The sequence below is a fragment of the Euprymna scolopes genome, chromosome 38 (assembly GCF_053919585.1).
Source record: "Euprymna scolopes isolate OS-2025 chromosome 38, ASM5391958v1, whole genome shotgun sequence".
In the NCBI taxonomy this organism is placed as follows: Eukaryota; Metazoa; Mollusca; class Cephalopoda; order Sepiida; family Sepiolidae; genus Euprymna; species Euprymna scolopes.
Genome location: NC_136519.1, coordinates 26,095,340 through 26,117,257, shown reverse-complemented (window position 1 = coordinate 26,117,257; position 21,918 = coordinate 26,095,340). Strand labels below are relative to the sequence as shown.

Here is a 21,918-nt window from a genome sequence, read left to right as displayed (position 1 = left end):
AGGGAAGTAAATTTGGAATTATACATACTGGTGTACCTCCCTTTAAAAATGGCGGTCAAACGAAAATATATATTTGCTCGGATTAATTTTCGTTTGGCCGTCATTCTTTTCTGAAAAGAATTAACTCAGATTATATTTTATTGTTCTTAACAACATGGATAAACGTTCAACAAAATAAAATTTCTATTTAGAATAAAATATTGATTTTGTATGAAATAATGCATTAATGACAAAAACCGAGGACCCGACTAACTTTACTTTATTATATAGATTATTTTTTAGATTTTATATAGTTATTATAGCTAATTGTATTATTTCTGTATTAATAATACTATGATCGTATAATTTTAATATATACACATCGATTTAATATTTTTTTAATTTACTACTTATCAAATAGTTATTAAAAGAAATAAAAGAAAAGAAAACTAAAAATATTTTTCTAAGTTCTATTTAAAAAAAAATGTATAAACATGACAATATTTTGAATGATTATTTTTTATCCACCCAATAATATATCTCAGCCTGGACAACACCGGGCAAATAAAGCCTGTTACTTCAATATAACAAAACCGGACATTTGTAAATCGCCGTTGAGAACACTGAACGGACTTGTTTTTTCTAAGTGGCATCATACCACGAGGGATTAATAAGATTTAAAAAAAAATAAAAATAAGCTGTGTCTATCCTGATGAAGACATTATTACGTCGAAACGTACTTTGATTTATAAAAAAAAAATAATTGTTTATTTTTGTAAAAAAAAAAAAATAAAATTGCGTTAAATTGTCTTACTAAACTTATATTTTATATAACAAATTTTATTACCATTAACTCCACCATCAGCGATTAATCACTGGCAATGGCAAGTGGTGTTCCCTGGAATCTGAGTGATTACAAGTTTCTCCAAATTTCTACTGTAACAGAGTACACACGTTTACACACGTGTGAACATGTGCAGGGCCCAACACGTTGTAGACTCCATCGCAAAGGAAACCAAAACAAAGAATAACTTGACTCACTTTTTTTCTGTTGGAACAATAAAATTTATTTCCGGGTACTTTCTTTGAATAAAACACGATCCTTGGTCTGCACACATATTCTTTTTCTTATATGTTTTTTATTTTCTTCCTCACCATGACGTCTCTTCGCAAACGGCTCGGTATTGGCATACAGCTGCCATACATGCATCCGTGCTCTGTTACACTAGTTGTCTTTGCATCTTTTGATAACAAATGCAAATCACTTTGCAATATTGCAACAGCCATTTACCATTGATTTCTTGATGATAGTAATCATTTGCCTTGTCTGGAATATAAGCAGCAACAAATTTCCCCTCAAATTCCAGATTTTCTTAATTTGGACAAAATTAGGTCAACCTACATAGAATTTTGAACTGAAACATGTCTGAATTTGGCATAAAGATTGCTAAGTTCAAAAAAGATGCACCTGAAGAAGAATGAAGATTAAATTGGCCAAAACGTTTGTGAGAATAACAATGAAGACGAAAATAGTAGTGAAAATAATCAAAATGATCGAAATTATCAATATTTCAAAACCTAATAAGTACGATGGTCATTCAAAAAGTAAACCCACCTATATTTTTTTTTAACTTAAAAACTTAAAGAGCTACAAAGACAGGAGTGGTATCATTAAAACGAGTGACCTTTAGTATTCCAGAATTTTTTCTGCATAATCACCACCTTTCGCAATGCACTTTTGCCAGGAATTCAATGACGCATCTCTGCTTCTGATGCACGTCCATAACAGGGTTTGGTTTTTTTAGAGTCTCACACCGTCGATATCTGCAACAGACAGGTGAAACTTTCAGGTCATGAATGCAAGAGTTCAGTCATCATAACAATGCAATTTGCAATCCCCTCTGATCCATCAGAGTGAAATAAAAAAAAAATAAGAGGCATTAATTTTGGAACACCTCTCGTATTTCATCCAAAACAGCAGTTCTTATCAGGTTACAGAAGTTGAGCAACATTGATTCTGCTTAGTATTTTTGATGGATGACTGTCTGGGAATCCTAGATGTTGTAATTTACGTGTTTATAATTTTTTCAAATAATTTTAGATTTTGACGAATGTTCAGGTTGGGGCTACTGCGACCAAAAGTGTACCAACCAAGCAGGATCTTATAGTTGCTCGTGCTATGAAGGCTACACCTTGAAAGACAACAAACACTGTGCAGTGACTAATGGTAGGTATTATACAATATATATATATATATATATATATATATATATATATATATATATATATATATATATATATATATAATTTTTTATTTTCTAACTGCTTTTAAAACTGGGAGCAAAAACTCATTATATTCATCCAAAAAATTCCTTTATTGTTCCTTAGGGCAAACAATTGTTTCGATCTATTTTAATATAATGTTCACCATATATGTATTATTTGGATCTTTCAGATTACGGTTCTTATCTTGTGTTATTTTCACAATTTTTCAGTAGAGGTAAATTCAGACCTTCTTCAAGAGCTCCTTTCCGAATCTTTCTGTCAAACTTGGGAATCTGCACAGAATTTCAAATTGAATCTTTTATTTAATTCACAAGGGTAGCTTGCTCTCGTTCCAGCAACAATGACTGGATAGAGTCCTAAGTAATTTGCAATCGTATTTTCGGTCACCCACAGTGAGGATTGAACCTTTAACCTAAACAAGTATGTGACTTTTACAACTGAACTTTTTCAAGTACTCTAACCACTGCACAACGGGTCCGAGAATAGAGTACGTGGAATCCTCTGTGTGGCCAACTCAAAATACAATTACAAATTACTTAGGACCCTAATGAATTAAATAAAGAGTTCCGTTTGAAATTCAATGCAAATTCCCGAGTTCGGAAAAATACACCTGAAGGAGGTCGGAGGTTACACTGAGTGAAACGTTGCGAAAATCACGCTCAATGTGAGAACAGCTTTATTTTTCATGTCTTTTTTTTTAGTTTATTAACTTTCATCATATTGTATGACTCCGAAGATTCTATTGTGGCATTGGTTTCTCTGATATTTTTCTAGTCAGAATTCTTTTTAGAAAGGCATCGAGTACTTACGGGAGGGACCATCTGATGGTTGTCAACTTTTCTAAGTGAAAGTAAGTTTTTGTGGAATGAACTGGATTCGAACTTGGAACACCCAGTTGTCAATTACGTATGATACACATTAATTCAGCTTCCACAATAACATAATATAAAGTGTCAGTTTTTCTGTTTCAAATTTTCCTTCATTTTGTTTTATACTCGTTTTTATATTGTGTTTATTCCATTGTTATCGTTTCATAAAAACATGCAATAAAATATTCTATTATAAACTAGCGTGGGTGCCCGGCGTTGCCCAGGTGTTTGGAGGTGTGTGTTAATCAAAAAAACAAAAAAAAAAAAAAGCGGTAGAAAGCGGGCAAGCTCGAACCCGTACCAAGAAGGAGAAAAAAAGTGACGTCTTTGCTATTGCGTCCATCGTCAAACCGGAAGTGACGAAGGTTTAAATTAAGACTACTTAATCAAAAAGAGGGGATGACTTTCGAAAATATCGGCGAAAGAAGCGACCCCTCCCTATAGAAAAATGCCCAGTTAAAGGTGAAGAAATTAATGTTTTTAGCCAATTTCTCGATATTTGTCGTCCGAATGGTCGAGCTTCAAAACGATACCAATCTCATGAAAATCCGTCGCCTCTGTCGAAAGTTTTAGGCAGACATCTGGAATCTTAAGAAGGTATCAATCATATCAGTCATTATAGGAGCAACCTGGCTAACAAAAAAGAATTTCAAAAACTATCTGGCGAATATACCCGGTGAACCAAGTGCAAAAGAAATACAAAACAATAGCACTTAAAGGGACGGTTAGAATCTTAAAAAGATCTCTCGGTTGGAGTTACTAAACTAATGGGAGAATGTTTGGCATCCAGTAGAATGCCCCATCCCCAGGAAAAACACAATAATAAGAAAATTAAACAAACAGTGAGCATGCATACATACACACATTTAAACAGATAGGTGATATTTATATTATAGATGTACCTTGCCTCTCCACAAGGGCAGAGTTAGACACAAGGTCGGTTTTTACTGTGGGGAAAATCCAGTTCCCCAAAAAGGAACACTCTAGATAGGAACAAAAATAAAGATTGTCTCGGTCATGAAGGATCTCCTGCTCCACTGACTGACGACAGAAAAAGGTGAAGTCTAGCATCAGAACAGATACTACACTGTGATCTTGTCCCGAAGGTCAAGAACCCCTGCCCCCCCCAAAAAAAATCCTATACATGGAATTATTAAAAAAATTTGAAAACCTTTTCTACTATCCAACCATATTTAATCTAAAAATATTAAGTCTGTTCCTGACTTGTCCATCAAGTTTCATTCATTGGTGTCCAACAGTCTATTTGGCGCCGTTCAATGACAAGCACATCCAGATATAGCGTGCACAATTATCAATAATTCTAACACTCTTCTCGTTTGTTACTGATGGTTTTCCTCAGATTCGAGTGAGCCTGGAATCATTAATAAAATTCTCAATCTTTTATGCACTCAAACTATTTTTTTTATGGAAATTGCTCCAGACAATGCATGAGGCCACTTGACGTAAAGAGCTAGAGAAGAAAAAAAAAGAAAATAATTAGCACAAAACAATAGATGCCTATTGATTTTAGTCTTCAAAAGACCAAGACTATAGGTAGGAGGAAAACAGTCAGTAGGAAGAGAATTCCATAAATCTACATTTCATGAAAAGAAGCTGCTAGAAAAAGAAGTTGTATCATAATGAGATATTTGCACAGTGAATTGATGAAGACTAATAGACCAATGAGTCAAACGAACTGAAACAAAGGAAGCGAGAATTAAATCAAGCATTTCTGTAAAGCATTTAGTACAAATAAACTTCAGTTTATGCCTGTCTTCTCCATCAAGTTTTATTCATTAATCTTCAACAGTCTTTGTTTATTGTATCAGTCAATGTTTCGCAAAATTGTCTTTTATTCGGACACACCCCTCTCTTAACATTATCCTGGGGACCGTGGGGAAAATAGAAATGGCGTACCTTTCAAATGCCCTCGTGTCTGTCTTTCCTGCCGGTTGGGATGAAAAGAGATCCAAAATGGCGTCCATGAGGTTTTAATATACATGGTTTCGGACAGTCTCAGACAGTCTTACAAAGTTGCGCTACACACAAGCCAATGAAGTGTGCCGGGCTCCATAAAGCAGATCACTTGAAGGAGTTGTGGAGGATTTTTTGGGAGACATATTTCTTTGCGTTGCTTTGTGAAAGACATTTTGAAACATGTTGGCACGTTGAAGATAGAGAAAGAAACGTATCACTTGGGACACTCTGCTTACAACAGGGACATTGTTGTGATAGACATTATCTTTGAGATAAACTTACAGATAAAAATCTGGAGGAGGTTAAGATCCAGTGAGTATGAAGTTCATTTAAAATCACACTTAAGACTTATGATACAGTCACCAAAGTGTCCCTGCATATTATTAAAACGGCAATAAAACAAAAAATGGTGAATATCTCTACTATTATATAAAAGGAACTGTGTGAATGTGTGTGTGTGTGTGTGTGTGTGTGTGTGTGTGTGTGTGTGTGTGTGTGTGTGTGTGTGAGAGAGTTCCCTATGGACTCAGAAACGGCTGGGCCGATTTTTTTTTAAATTTCATATGAGTGTTCTTAAACATCGAAAGTCGATAATCGAAATTAAAGAAGGAAGTCCGACTTTGACCAAAGTTAACACTTTTATGCAACACAAATGCATTGAGAAGTTTCATTACTACACAAGCAGAAAGGTTCAATCTATAAAATCAACTGTAAATTCTTTTATAAGACAGGGACATGTTTGAAATGAATGTTTCTGTTTAGAACATAATTGAACCATGATACTTGACTTTTGCATTTTAAACTTTAAGTGAAGCCATGATTTAGAGATAAATTCATAAAATGAACAGTAGATTCTTTACAGTGCAATATAGACTATGATATATTGTGGACTAAGCCACTGAGGGGAGACATATGAAGCTGACTCCCAGTGCATTGCAGAGGCAGGGTTCCTAACTAGAACAGGTAATCAATCAATTGGATTAAAAATGGGCGATTTCATAGATTTCGATGACAATAAAAATATGAAAGGGTGGAATATTTGTTGATCATCATTCAATCCCGGACAATGTCGGGTCTCCCTGCTAGTACATGACTAAAACTAAGTCGAAAAGGCCAGCATTGATAAAGTATATGTGTCTAAATATGGTTGGATTGCTGAAAGGATAGTGAATTTTATTAACAATTCTGGAGGTCGCATTTTGTGAGATCAACCTTTACAGCACGTGGATATAATGTGTAATATTGTCGATAACGTTAACATCTTTCTCTTTCGCTACTTGTTCTGATTTGAACTTTGATGATCTTCATATTTGCGACGCATGCATATTCACCACGCTTTGTTTTATTACCGCTTCAATTATATGCAGGGATACTTTGGTGATCGTATCATAAGTCGTAAGTGTGATTTTAAATGAACTTCATACTCATCGGATCTTAACCTCCTCTTTTTATCTATAGGTTTATCTCAAAGTCTATCACAACAATGTCCTCAGACTATTGCTTAACATCACAGCTCAAATCAGGACAATCTTAAAAGAGGGATGCGTCAGTTGCAGAAATGATTGTGAATTTAATTAACAATTCCATGGCATACATTTTTTTAGGGGTAACCTTATATTAACACAAAGACTGTTGGACACTGATGACTGAAACTTGGTTGACAAGTCATTGATATATTGAAGTTTATTCGTACCAAATATGGCTGGATTGCAGAAATGATTGTGAATTTAATTAACAATTCCATGGCATACATGTTTTTAGGGGTAACCTTATATTAACACAAAGACTGTTGGACACTGATGACTGAAACTTGGTTGACAAGTCATTGATATACTGAAGTTTATTCGTACCAAATATGGCTGGATTGCAGAAATGATTGTGAATTTAATTAACAATTCCACAGGTGTCATATTCAGAGAGATCACCAAACGTAATTGTTTTTTTTTTATTTATTAAACTGTAAAATGATGTAACACAAGTTAGTATTGTTTAAATTATGAAGGATGAAAATGATGGATTTGGGGGTCAGGCACCAAAGGTTAAAGGTTAATTGAAGTTAAGTATTAGATTAAGTAATTCAGTCTACCTGTTTGAGATGGAATTGGGTTTTCTTTTTTAATGAATGAGAAGTTATTATAATTTGTGTATACAATAAAATAATGAGATACCAACTCGAAGTGTTCGTCATTAAATGATTTATCAAAGTGTTCGCGCAATCATTTCAACAACGAATTGGGTAGGGGGGGTGCTAATCTATCACCACATCCCATTCGTCTGGACGTAAGGGGCTACTATTTGGGATTTTGCCTACCAGGAAACTATGAGGTGTTCAAGAATGAGATGTTTGTTCACAGTACATTTAAACTTTTGTAGGTTATTACAGCCAGGAAAGCAGGAAACAGGGAGGAAATTCCAAAATCTAGTAGTCCAAGGAAAGAAACTATTAGAATAGAAGGCTTTCCAGCATCTGCGGATCTCAACAATGCAAAGATGCGACTTTGCTGCTTGTCGGGTTAGTCGGGAACATGTACGTCGAGGGGGGGCACAAGTGCTATGAGTTCATCAGAGCCCATTCTATTAAATTACTTGTAAAACAGGCACAGTGATGCAATATTGCGGTGATGGGACAGAGGATGGGGCTTGGCAGATAGTGTGGGATCTATTAGATTTGAGACTTTTTTTTTTGGACCTGTCTATGAAGAGGATCGTCGACATCATCATATCATATGAATTCGAAGATTTCATTGTTGCTGTTGATATCCCCGATATTTTTCTAGTCAGAATTCTTTCTAGAAAGACATTGGAGATTATGGGAGGGATCATGTGAAGCTTTCCAACATCTTAAGTGAAAGTGATTTTTGAGGTCGTCAATCCGTGTTGTTAACCAGTAGACCACGGTCACCTCCCTAAGAGGGAGATACTAGTGATAGATGTACTAGCCCAGATGTGGCAACAATACTCCGGGTGCTTCTACATTATAATAACGAAAAAAATATTGAATTTCAAGTAAAACAAATGGTCCCTACGTAATTGTCAGGTCTTTAATAGTAATATATCCAAAAATTACGAGAACCGGCAAGTTAGAAAATTAATTATTCATAAAAAGACATTTGTAAAATCTAGCGATTTTGTTTCCAAATCTACTGGTTTGAATTGGAGAGTTAACAGGGGAGGTTATTAAATTTTCAATTGCTCGGAAATCTTATGCATATTTCGGAAAAGTAATTTCGATAAATTTTGAAAACAGTTTTAAAAAATTATTTTTAAAAATTCACAAATTATGTACATATGTTTTTGTTTCTGAATAAATTTTGTCAACTACAAATTATTTTAACTGAGTTATTTCCCCTTTTGCTGTAACGTGATCCAATATGCCCAACCCAGTATGTAACTTTATCGAACTGTTTTTTGCCCTCATGGGAACTGTTTTTCATAAATAATTAATTTTCTCCCTCATCGTTTTTCGTAATTTTTGGCTATGTTACTATTTTAGACCTGACAATTACGTATATACCATTGAAATTCCATATATTTTTTTGTTTTTATAATATAGAAGCACCATACTGTATGAGTTGTCAGTGTGGGATACATTTTAACTGCCGTCGGGTTTTAATACTGTGAAGATTAGAAGAGTTTTGTTCCTTAAACCATGTGAGGAGTTGCCTTCTCTTGTCTGTTTTCTGGTGACGTGCTTTAAGCGTGGGGTAACTCGGAATTATCTCCTTGCGATTGCTTTATAAAAACGCGTGTATGACGTGTGTCTCCCTCTTCGTGTGTAACCATGTTAATAAACAGACGTGTTCTTTCGGTGTCTTCATGTGTATAAAGGCTAAGAAAATGTTAAGTGTTAATTAATTTGTTTTATTTTGTCAACCGTTGAAATAACTTCCCGTATGAAGTAATTTAAGGAAGAAAGGAGCGTTTTCTTTATTTACTTCATAATTAACTAACAAAAGTTATTAACTAACCTACACATACTCCGTGCATGGGCGAATAGTGGCTTTGTAAAGAGTAAAGTGATGCTTAATATTGATGAAGGCAAAAGCGACCATTTACATAAATAGTTACATCATAAACATAAAAATATATGTACAGGTTCCCCCCCCCCCCCTAAAAAAATAATGCATAATCTGAGGAATCTATAATATAAATCTAACCTGTCTATTTAAATGTATGTATGTATGTATGTATGTATGTATGTATGTATGTATGCATGCCTAAAACTTTCGACAGAGGCGACGGATTTTCATAAGATCGGTATCATTTGGAAGCCCGACCATTCGGACGACAAATATCGAAAAATTGGCTAAAACATTAATTCCTTCACCCTCAACTGGGTAGTTTTCTACAAAGATGGTCGTTTTTTTTGTTTTTTGTTTTTTTTTTTGCGTTGCCATTTTTTCAAGTCATCATATCGGTTGAAATGACTTTACTAATTTCAACGTTCCAAACTTCCGGTCGCGTCACGGAGTAGGGGTAAAACCTCAGGTTTTCTTTGACTTTCTTTTCCGCCTTCGCGTCACGAGTTCGAGCCTACCTGCCTATTACCACTTTTTCTTTTTTTTTTTTTTTTGCTCAACAAACACCCGGGCAACGCCAGGCATCCAGGCTAGTCGCGAATAAAATTCACAGTATTTTCTGCGATTCACCCATATTTATTTTGCTCAAACTTTTTTTTAGCTTGCTATCACTTCAGTACTCGAGATACTTGAAATATTTATTTTTTAAAGAATAAACATTTCATTCATAACTGTTTTGCAAACACGAAACAAAATCTAATGCTTATTCAGATTGGCACTTATAGCGGCATTTAAAATTAAAGAAACACAGAAATATTTATATAATGTACGTACCAGTTACGGGACGAAGATAAAAAATCCAAAAATCACGTAATTTGATCAAGTAGTTTTATTTTTATCCAAGAAAATCAAATTTTACTATGTTTTGATGACGGTGAAAAAAGGGTCCAACGAATCAGTGGACAAGGGCAGACAACCGTAATGTATGTGGAAACTGTTTAAACAATCACAACTTACCTCCCCTTATTATGTTCTCAAGTAAAACATGGCCCCGTCTGTCACTTATCGATAAAAAAAATGGCAAATTTATTTTTCGTAAATAATTAAAAAAAAACAAAAAACTCCTTAATCAATTTTTGTGATTTTTGGAATATAAAATCTTCATTCCGTGACAAGTAGGTAAACTATAAAAGTCTTTCTTCATTTTTGGTTATCGGTATAAGTGCCAATGTGAATAAGCACCCAAAATCTTTTAGATAAACATTAGTATTTTGTTAACTGCGTTAAACAAATTTAATTTATCTTTTAAATATGGCAGCAATGAAAGCACAAGAAGGAAGAGATCGTTTTTACTTGCAATTTAGAAATAGATCATGACTTATTAAAAATCAAATTGGTCCCTCGAAAGAAAAGAATAGTTGAATATAGATGCTAAACATTTGTCTAGGCCAGCTTTCACCAAACTTCTTTTTTACTGGATAATTGAAAGAATGACGAACGCGTGCTGCATAATCATTCTATTCAATACTTGCAAGCCAGAACGGAAGCTCTGGGGAAAAAGACGAAAAAGTAAGTTTAGCATTTTTTTTTTTTTTTTACATGATAATCACCACTTATGAAGGTCCGAAAGCCACTCGAGGATAAGGGTTATTGCGTGTACAGTAATCAACAGGATAGTATCATAGTAATCGTTAGTATTGGGGATTTAATAAAGTGTCCTACTTAAGGGGCCGGTTCATTAGGAATTTGTTTATGTTGGACTTGAAGACATCTAAGTTGTAGTCACGTGGGGAACAGGCTGACGAAAGAGAGTTCCACAGGCGTGCACTTCTAAGAAAGAAGCTTTGTTCATGGAATTTACGTTTTCGTTTGGGCATAGATAAAGAGTGGGGAAAATTTTTGACACTAGTTTCAGCTAGACGGGTGTTTATCGTGAAAGATTGGCGAGGGGGGGGGCAAAGATTGGAGCTCAGACGAGTACTTGCCATGAAAGTAACGATAAAACAAAGACAGGCTCGCAACGTCTCTTCTGTGGGAGAGAGGTTGCAGGGAAGAGAAAAGAGCATCCCCCACTAAGCCACGGAATCTATTTTGTACTCTGTCAAGGCAGGATAGGCTGTTTTTAGCAGCTGCTGCCTAGATGTGGCAGCAGTACTCCATCCTTGGACGTACTTGGCTTTTATATAGATAGAGAATTGCATCAGCAGTGAGATATCTTCTGGAGCGGTAGAAGGATCCCACCATTTTTCCAGCGTTAATCATGGGTGGTGCACATGCAATGACCAAAATAAAAGCAACCAACATGTTTATTTACTAAAAACTCATCAAAGAAACCGACAACAACAAAAAAATTGTTATACTATCTTTATCAGACATAATGTGCATTTATCTGAATCTTACAAACTGAGCAATAAAAAAAGGTTAGTAAGGTTTGTGAAACTTTTTTTGTAGCCTTAATTAGAAGAGTGAATAAAACGGAATCTGAAAATGAAAAAGACATTAAAATTAGAAACATAATCAAAATCCTGTTGAAACACAAGAAAAGCAGAGGATTCTACTGCTACAAGTCCAATGTTAACAAATTCCTAATGAACCGCCCCCTTAAGTAAACACTTCATCAAATCTCCACACTAATGTAATGTACTTGCAATAACCCTTATCCCTGAGTGGTTTCCGGTCCTTGATAAGTGGTGATCACTGTGTAAAAAAAAAAAAAAAAAAGAGGATTTAGGGATCTGATGAAGCTACGGCTCACCAAAGGTAGGGGAGAGCTGAGAGAAATGAAATGCCTAATTTAAAAAACAAAGCAATCAGGAGCTTGCTACAAGCATGAAAATTTCCTAGTTTAATCACCCAGTTTCGTGTTCTGTACGTTTTATCACACAAATTCAAGAATGAACTGGTTGTAGTTTGGTGACCCTTGGTCTAGGGAATAAAGCAATATTACAAAGACAGAAAGATTTCCGGATTCGGCAAGATACACCCGGAAAAGGATCAAGACAATGTGCGAATGGCATTCAAGATGAGAACAGTAGTCTGAAGAATCCAAGTAATGCAAATTATCAATCGTTGAAGTCTTAAATTTTAGACATTTTCGAGAATCAAAATTACACAATGGATTTTTATCAAAATTGGAATAAGGATTCTAGACATAAGGTGTAGTTACATTACATGTTAATTTTAACTCTTAGGAAGAAACTATATTTTCGAAAGAATGATCTTTTATAGATTGGAATGATGTCAGTGAAAATAAGAGACGCTTGAAGAGACATAACAAATAATTATAATATTCTATTTATTCTTTCCTTAGTGGATCAGTTCATTACGCTTTGAAAAAGGCCAAATATAATTTTTGAAAGCCAAACTGCTTCAAAAAAGGCTAAACTTCTCAAAAAAAAAAAAAAACGGCCAAACTACTTAAAAACAGGCCAAACACCTAAGAAAAAAGAATGGAGGTATTCTTCTCCAAGATTGCTCGATTGGTCTATTTAAAGCCAAATTTCGCGAATTTGGCCTTTTTTTTTTTTTAAAGCAGTTTGGCTTTCAAAAATTGTATTCGGCCTTTTTCGAGCGTAACGCACGGACTAAGGAAGGAATATAGACAAGCCTACATTTGTTCATTCAATATGTTTCTCATTTTGTAAAATTTCTACAGGTCTTTTTAGTAATGATAATAATAATATGCCATTATTGATTGTCTTTCTTTTTTTTTTGTCATTATCAAGGTGAGCCATTGGTGTTTTTTGTCGGCACAAGGAATAAGATTTTCTCCATCAATTCAACTGGACATAAACTGTTGACAGAAATTCCTTCACTGGCTTTTGACATTGACTTCAATTACGCCCGAAAGAAACTATTCTGGATCAATAACAAGCAGCAGGTGGATCGATCTACTTTTTTTTATTATTTTGATTTGTTTTGTGAGGTAGATATTTACTTGTTGCCCATCTCAGAAAGACGTGACACAAGGTTAGAAAGTGGGGATGTTCAACAAGCACACTTAAAGGAGAAGCACTCTGGCCTAGCAAAAATTGACTGTGCATGCCCACTGGTGGGGGGGGGGAGCCTCAGACAACAAGCGATAAACTTATCCCCCCTCCTCCGAAGTCGGGTGGCAAGCCTGGGAGAATGGATCTCCTAATACCAAAGTGGCATACCTCAGTCCGACAGGTACTGGGCCAGTTTCTGACTTCACACCTGTCGGATTCTTGACAGATACTTTCTACCCAGTCTCCAAGCAACCGAAGCAGCAAGAAGTCTCATCCAACGTTAAAAATAAGATATGCATGGAATAAGTTTGGTAAACCTCTGCCATTACTTTCCAGCAGAGGAGTACAACTGCTGAGATAGGGAAGGGTACATGTGGTCTTTACTAGATCAGCAAATCTTATATAGCAATGCTTCTATATTATATTTCGCTTTGTCTGTCTGTCTGTCTGTCTGTCTGTCTGTTTGTTTGTTCCTCTTTTTGTCGGAAACTACTGCCCCCATTTGATAAGATGAGGTGCAGCGAACTAAGTATTATGGTATCCATTCGAAGCAGAGTTAGGGATTGAGATTAATGGGGATTAATTATAAAAATACCATATCTATTTTAGAAGTTTTCTCAGAAGCTACTTAGTCGACCATGCTGAAATTTTGTATGGTCATTTCTTATGATAGGGTAAAGCGAACAAAGTATTATGGTATTCGGTCAATGCACAGTTAGAAATTAATTGGGATTAGTATTTAATGCAAAAATGAGCACGAATTTAACCGTATGGAACCATTAGTTTGGCATAAAGCACCTTATTCTAAGTCTATTACTTTTTCCCGTTTTAAGGAATAAAAAGTCTCTTTCTCTCTCTTTATATATATATATATATATATATATATATATATATATATATATATATATATATATATATATGGTGGATTCTCTCACCTAAGACGATGAATGAGGGTTCAGTATACAATCTTCAGCAACTCCTAAGCTCTGTGACACCACATGAATAATTGCAATCCCGTAGACGTCCAGCACACTCCTCCGCAGATGGTGAACCTGCATATGCTCGTCGGTCAAAGTTGCCTTCTCGAGTGAACAGATAACCCTGATTTGCTGCGTGCTTTGAAACCACAGTGCATACACATTCATTTTTAGGTAGATTTTTCTTGTGTTTTGCCTTCATATTTGCACGAAGGACATCCCTATGACAAAGGCGGTTATGTTCAAATTCTTTGGTTCCAGGGAAACACATCTTCCTCCATTATATATATATATATATATATATATATATATATATATATATATATATATATATATATATATATATATATATATATATTTATGGCTACATAGTTTTATAATACTCTTGAATAGCACCGAACGTAGTGCCATTATTAATTGTTTAGCGTTTAGGTGTTTTTTTTTTTTTTTTTCCTTCTCTATAGCTTAGAAGTGTATTTTGGTCTTCTTTTTGAAAATTTCTTTTTGATGGTTTATGTTTAAAATGTAGAAAAGGGTCAAAACAACAACAAAAAACTAAACCCTCAACAATAATAATGGCACTACGTTCGGTGCTATTCAGAGTGATATATATATATATATATATATATATATATATATATATATATATATATATATATATATATATAATGACAAAAAGTCAAAAAGTTATATTCCAAAATTCATGATGTTGACAATCTTATAATTTATTCCTTTAATTTAGTTGACTTATACAATTCTTGACAGTATCTGTTTCGTAGCGCAAAATCAATCACTTCATTATTATATCAATCAGTGAATGTATTATGCCCTTAACTGTCAAGAATTGTATAAGTCAACTGAATTAAAGGAATAAATTATACGATTGTCAACATCATGAATTTTGGAATGTAACTTTTTGTCATTTATTCTCTATATTGCTCTGTAATTACACTGAGATTTTTAAATAAGGATTGATATATATATTATAAGAAAATATATTTTTACAGAAATATATATATATATATATATATATATATATATATATATATATATATATATATATATATATATATATATATAAATATAACACGGAAATTACATAATTGTCGATGCAATAATTTATTTCAACCTTATGGTATTTTCAAGCATCTAAATCAGACAATTACATTTTTGATACTAATAAAAATCTTTTCTTTCCTTTTTTTTCACTATCAAAAATGTAATTGTCTGATTTAGATGCTTGAAAATACCATAAGGTTGAAATAAATTATTGCATCGACAATTACGTAATTTCCGTGTTATATTTTTTATCTTATTGCTCTGTTTACCACATTGAGCTCTCATACCCGGATTTCCTCTGGGATTATTCCATTATAACACTATATATATATATATATATATATATATATATATATATATATATATATATATATATATATATATATATATATATATATTGTTATTAAAGCTCTTGGACGCCTGGATGCATCATTTTACATTTTTAAAACTTTGAAAAAAAAAAGGCAAAACTGTTCTTGGGACATATTAAGATGCAAAAATATTATTAAAAGACGAAACTTCGTCTTTATTTTTAAAAAGTACGGTTATTTTTTCATAGTTGATACAATATATATATATATATATATATATATATATATATATATATATATATATATATATATATATATATATATATATATATATATATATATATATGAATATATATACATATATATATAGTTTACAAGCCAAAAGCTTCAAAGAGAATATAAATAGTAATATTTATATAGTAATCACAACCAGATCAAAAAGCTCAATACAAACAAAATAAGAAATAGAGCTTGTCATAAAAGAACACAATTAAAGGCTGTAAATTATAATTTGCAAGATTTTATTGTTCGACATGGAAAATGAAAAATGCAAGTGAAAGGATATGCAGTTGTTAAGTTGGTTCAGGGATAAAGAGAGATCAGTAGAATCGGTTCATGTCAATTTGTGAATCAATTAACGTCAGTTTGTAAATCAATTAATGTCAATTTGTGAATCAATTATTGTGAATTTGTAAATTAATAAATGTCAATTTGTTAATCAGTTCAAATAAATTTGTGACTCAGTTAATTTAAATTTGTGAATCAATTAATGTCAAGTTGTACATCAATTAATGTCAATTTGTGAATCAATTAATGTAAATTTGTGAATCAATTAATGTCAATTTGTCAATCAATTAATGTCGATTTGTGAATCAATTAATGTCAATTTGCGAATCAGTTCATGTAAATTTGTGAATCAATGTCAACTTGTAAATCAATTCTTGTTAATTTTGGAATTATTCATTCTCAATTTCTGAATCAATCCTAATCAGAGAGGTTAGGGTTTTTTTTTTCAAAACTTTCCGCTCTGTATATTTAATTTAGTTTTTAATCCTTGAGTTCTCCAACGCCGGAAGTACAAAAAGTGTGCAGTTGGGGATCTAGCTACTTAAATTTAACAATTAAAAAACAAATGGAGAAATAAATTTTTATTACTTAACCACTAATATATCGATTAAAAAATTGCTGATAAAACCTATCAGTAAAATAAAAAAGGCACTTCAAAAATGAAAATAAAATCGAGTACTTTAATACAGTTTCATATAGCGTGTGAGACGCCATTTCTAGGGAGAAAGAGGCTGAAGAGAGTTTAGCATAGGCGACCAGATATCGGTGCTCTTTGCGTTGGATTTGAAATAGACAGTACCAATGTGTGTTTTGTTTTTTTCTAACATAGATAGATAGATAGATATACGACGGTATAATCACGTTGACACACCGATTTCTGTTACGTTAAGCAACATTGAGCCCAGTCATAACTGAATAGGTGACAATATATATATATATATATATATATATATATATATATATATATATATATATATATATATATATATATCGGTGAAATATATATATACAATATAATATAATTACACATAATAGTTAACTAAAGATGATCATTCCATAAGGAAACTGAAAAACTAATAGGGAATTAATTAAAATGAATTTTTAAAAGAATATGAAAATTAGCGAGATGAATGCAAGTCCACGACCCAGATATAACGAAGTTGTATTTTCTTTCCAAATAAATAGAAAAAGGGGGTTTAAAATGAATATCAATACATAAAAAACAACAAATTTATAGGAGCATATATATATATATATATATATATATATATATATATATATATATATATATATATATATATATATATATAATTAAATAATAATTATTTATTTTTACCTACAAACACTAGTATTTTATACTTACGCAATCATCAGTGTAGGGTAACAATTCCTGTTGGTCATGAGATCCGAACCCAGCAGTCGCCAACTGATACTGATACTTATTATAGAGTCATGTGTGTGTATATATATATATATATATATATATATATATATATATATATATATATATATATATATATATATATGTAGTAGCAGTTCTGCCCAGTTTTGCTCGGGCCCTATGTACTGTTCATAAGATTATGTGCATATGTATATATTAAAAAGTGTGAATATGTAAAGTAATGCCTTTCTGTATAATAGTCTTCCTTAACTACTATAGTGAAAAGACAGACAGACATTGTCACTTTTATGGATATATAGATAGATTGATAGATTGGATGCAATATATAGTAATGATTTAAAAGATATGAAAAAAGACTCATGCGCCACCATCGAGAATCGAAATCAAAACATGGAGTTCATGATTTATTTTGCCCCTGCCGTCAATGACTGGGCTATGAAAACATGTTTACTGCAAGGCTAAAAATTAAAACATGAACCAATAGCTACTACGTTATGCATTCGTAATGCCGGCGTTCGACTTTCACCTGACAAATTTCATTTTTTTTTTTTTTTTTGTAATTTCATACTTTTGCACCGAATTTTCCGGCCTAAAACCCATATATAGTTTTGCATGGATTCGAATACCTTTATATATGAAGTTTCATGTCTGTAAACCAAAAACTCTAGGAGGAGTTTGGTGGGTAAAATTTGTTAAACAAAAATATATACGTATACATGAATATATATGGAAACAATTTTGTGTTTACTATAAACATTTTATGGAAATATTATGCAAGTATAACTCATGTAGAATATGTACATGAATATAATTACACGTAATAGTTAACTAAAGATGATTATCCCATTAGAAAACCGAGGCAACTAATAGGGGATTAATTAAAATGAATGTTTAAAAGAATATGCAAATTAGCTAAACCTTTTGCTAGTGACTGCAATTCCACAACCCATGCAAAAGAAAATTGTATTTTCTTTTTAAATAAATAGAAAAGAGGGGTTTTAATATGAATATCAATATACAAAAAAAAAAAACGGATTTATATATATATATATATATATATATATATATATATATATATATATATATATATATATATTTTTTTACATAGGCATCACCACATTATCAAGGCCCAGAGGCCACTCAAGGATAAGGGTTAAAGAGTGTACAGTAGAAATTGGACAATATAGTAATCATTAGTAATGAAAATTTGGTAAATTTGATAACTTATATGGAACGGCTCATCAAGAACTTATTAACTTTAGACTTGAACACAACCATATTGTAGTCAGCCGGAAAGCAGGAAAACGGAAGACAATTCCACAGGCGTGCAGTTCTAAGAAAGAAGCTTTGTTCATGGAATCTACGTTTAGGTTTAGGCACAGATAAAGAGTGGGGGGAATTATTGATAGTGTTTACAGCTAGACGAGTGTTTCTTGTGAAAGTTTGGCGAGGGGGGACCATAGATTGAAGCTCAGTCGAACACTTTCCATGAAAATAACGATACATCAGAGACAAACTCGCAACATCTCTTCTGTGAGATAGAGGTTGCAAGGAGGAGAAAAGGACATCTCCTACGAGGCTACGAAGTCTATTTTGAACTCTATCAAAGCAGGACAAGTCCTTTCTAGCAGCTCCTGCCCAGATGTGGCAACAGTATTCCATCCTTGGACGTACCTGGCTCTTATATAGATAGAGAATAGCATCAGCAGTGAGATATCTACCGAATCGATAGAAAGATCCCACTATTTTTCCAGCGGCCTTGGCAACAGATTTGATGTACGTGTTCCATTTAAGATCAGGAGTAATGGTCAAGCCCAGAAGCTTGTCAAAACTTGAGGCCTCCTGAAGACGAGAGCCATTTATTTCAATTGATGCCAAATGTGGATTAGAATGTTGATGATGTAAAGAGAGAAGCTTGGTTTTAGATGCATTAAAAGTAACCAGCCACTCCTTTCCCCATTGTACTACATGCTCAAGATCAGAGGAGAGAGAATTGGAGAGAACTTGGTCGTTTACTGTCTTAGATGTGCTACCATAAATGGTAGTGTCGTCAGCATAAATGTCTACAAATGATGTAAGGATGTGATTTGGAAGATCATTAATGTAGATCAGGAAAAGAGTTGGGCCCAGGATGGACCCCTGAGGGACACCGGCATTAATACTGTGAGCTTCTGATTTTTGCCCCTCAACTACTACTCTTATGAACCTATCAGAAAGAAATGATTTAATAATTGAGAAGACTTTTCCAGCTATACCATAGCTAGCGATCTTATGAAGTAAACCTTTATGCCATACCCTATCAAAGGCTTTAGATATGTCAAGAGCAATTGCCCTAGAAAGATTGCCACCGTCGAGAGATTTGCTAATCCTATGCGATATAACTGTAAGCACATCTGCTGTAGATCTCGCAGAACGGAAACCATATTGAGTGTCACTAAGAAGGTTATTTTTGTTGAGATGGTTGATTACTTCTGTATTTAACACAGATTCTAGCAACTTACTCATGACGCACAGGAGACTTATTGGCCTGTACTGAGAGGGGGATGAGCGATCACCTGAATTCTTAAATACAGGGCATACTGATGAGATTTTTCAGGGAGATGGGAAACTATTCTCCTTAAGACAACGTTTAAACAGTTTTGTAAGTATGGGCGCTAGTTCAGGTTGAAGTTTTTTGAGTACTATAATTGGAATACCGTCAGGGCCAGTTGCTTTACTGGAATCAAGGTTTTTGATTAGCTTGGCAACATCACATACAGATATACGTATATCACATAGCGTGTTTTCTGATACAGGAGGAAATATTGGGGGTTGGCGGCCTTGGTCGCAAAGGGTAGAATTAGCTGCAAAGTTCTTGACAAAGAGTTTGGCTTTGTCTGATGCTGACGAGATTATCTCAGGTCCATTGATAATAGTTGAGATGGAGCACACGCTTCTGTTCAGGATTCTGTTTGCTATTTGCCAAAACTGGTGGGAACCAAGCCGCTGCTCAGCTACTTTGGACTTAACAGATTGAGCATACAACTCTCTTGCGTTCCTTATTACTTTCTTACAATGGTTGCTGGCAGTCCTGAAAACGGCTTTAGTTTCCATACATCTATTACGTTTGAAGCAGTGGAAAAAGTGATTTCTGTGCGCAATGGCAGCAGCACATTCTGGAGAGAACCATGGCTGGCTGTTAGGTTTTTGCTGAAACTTTTTAGAGGGTATGAAACGGTCAATACCTACAATTAACCATTCAGTCAGGTCTAATACTATAGAGGACACATCCTTTTTAAACATGGAATGCAGAGGTAGATCAGATATAAATGTACGGAAGCTATCCCAGTCAGCCTTAGTGTATCGATATACTGTACGATGGAGAGGTACGTCTGGGGACTTATTACATTTCATTTTTATCTTAATTGATACAACAGAGTGGTCGGAAGATCCAAGAGGTGACAGAACAGAAACTGAACATAGTTCAGGGCAAGTTGTGAGAAAAAGGTCTAGTAGGCTCGCATACTGGCCGTCATTATCGGGCACACGGGTGGGTTCCTGAACAATCTGAGTGAGGTCATAGGCAATGGAGAAATCATGACAGAACCTCCCCTCATCATCGGTCTTGTTTGAGTGGGTCAACCATTCGACGTTGTGAACATTGAAGTCTCCACATACATGAATGTTAGCTGAAGGATAAGCAGATAGGACTTGGTCAATTTTCTCAGATATGCTTTGAAAGATAGTAACTCCGCTGTTGTGGGGGCGATAGAGAGTAAATATAAATGCAGTAGTGTGAGCTAAAGCAACCCGGAAGCACATATAGGGTAAGTTAGGATCTTCCCGGGAGATGTCCCTCCCATATGGAAAGCTATCTTTAATATAGGCACATATTCCATGCCCATGGCGACCTTGGGGGTCAGATTTAGAAGTTAAGTTAGAGTATCCTGTAATTGCAAACTCTTCTAGGGAAATAGCCTGTCCAATGCCAGTTTCACTTAAAAATAAAAGGTCTGGTTTAGTCTCCTGTAATTGGGTTTCAACCTCTGGAAGGTTAAAACGAAGACCCCTGATGTTGGAGAAGGAGACATGGTAGTAGGGGTCTACGTTGGAAGTTGGAGAACCAGGTTTAATCGTGTATTTTTTCTTGAAACTTGTTACGATGAAATTTTGGAATTTGTGGACTAGGTCGTCAGATTTACTTAGAGCAGGACAGAGAGGGGAAACTAAGAGAGAAAAAGAAACGAAGAATATTTTTTTTTCTTTTTGTAGCTAATGATAAGGTAAAGCCGTAACAATTACCCACTAGTATGGCATCGAGAGGCCTCACCAGAAGCTACTGCATGGTCCAGATTCCATTCACCAAATGGCAATACAGCAGCCCCAGTACTTTGCACCTGCTGATAGGACAGCCTCCTTAGTGGTTAATCCAAGGTTCAGATCCCTGACTATCAGGCGGATAACGCCAGCCTAGACCAAACGTTTACCTCCAGCACCCTTATAT

The 21,918-nt window shown here is 34.1% G+C and overlaps 1 protein-coding gene across 2 annotated transcripts in view; it reads left to right on the top strand.

Annotated features, from left to right (window-relative positions):
• Positions 1-21,918, top strand: part of LOC145263100 (low-density lipoprotein receptor-related protein 2-like) — a 599,989-nt gene that overhangs the window by 74,421 nt on the left and 503,650 nt on the right. For both annotated transcript variants that reach the window (XM_080120027.1, XM_080120026.1), the window contains exons 6-7: positions 2,081-2,206; positions 12,856-13,010. In XM_080120027.1, coding sequence (XP_079976153.1) covers positions 2,081-2,206; positions 12,856-13,010 — 281 coding nt within the window. The remainder of the gene's footprint in view (positions 1-2,080; positions 2,207-12,855; positions 13,011-21,918) is intronic.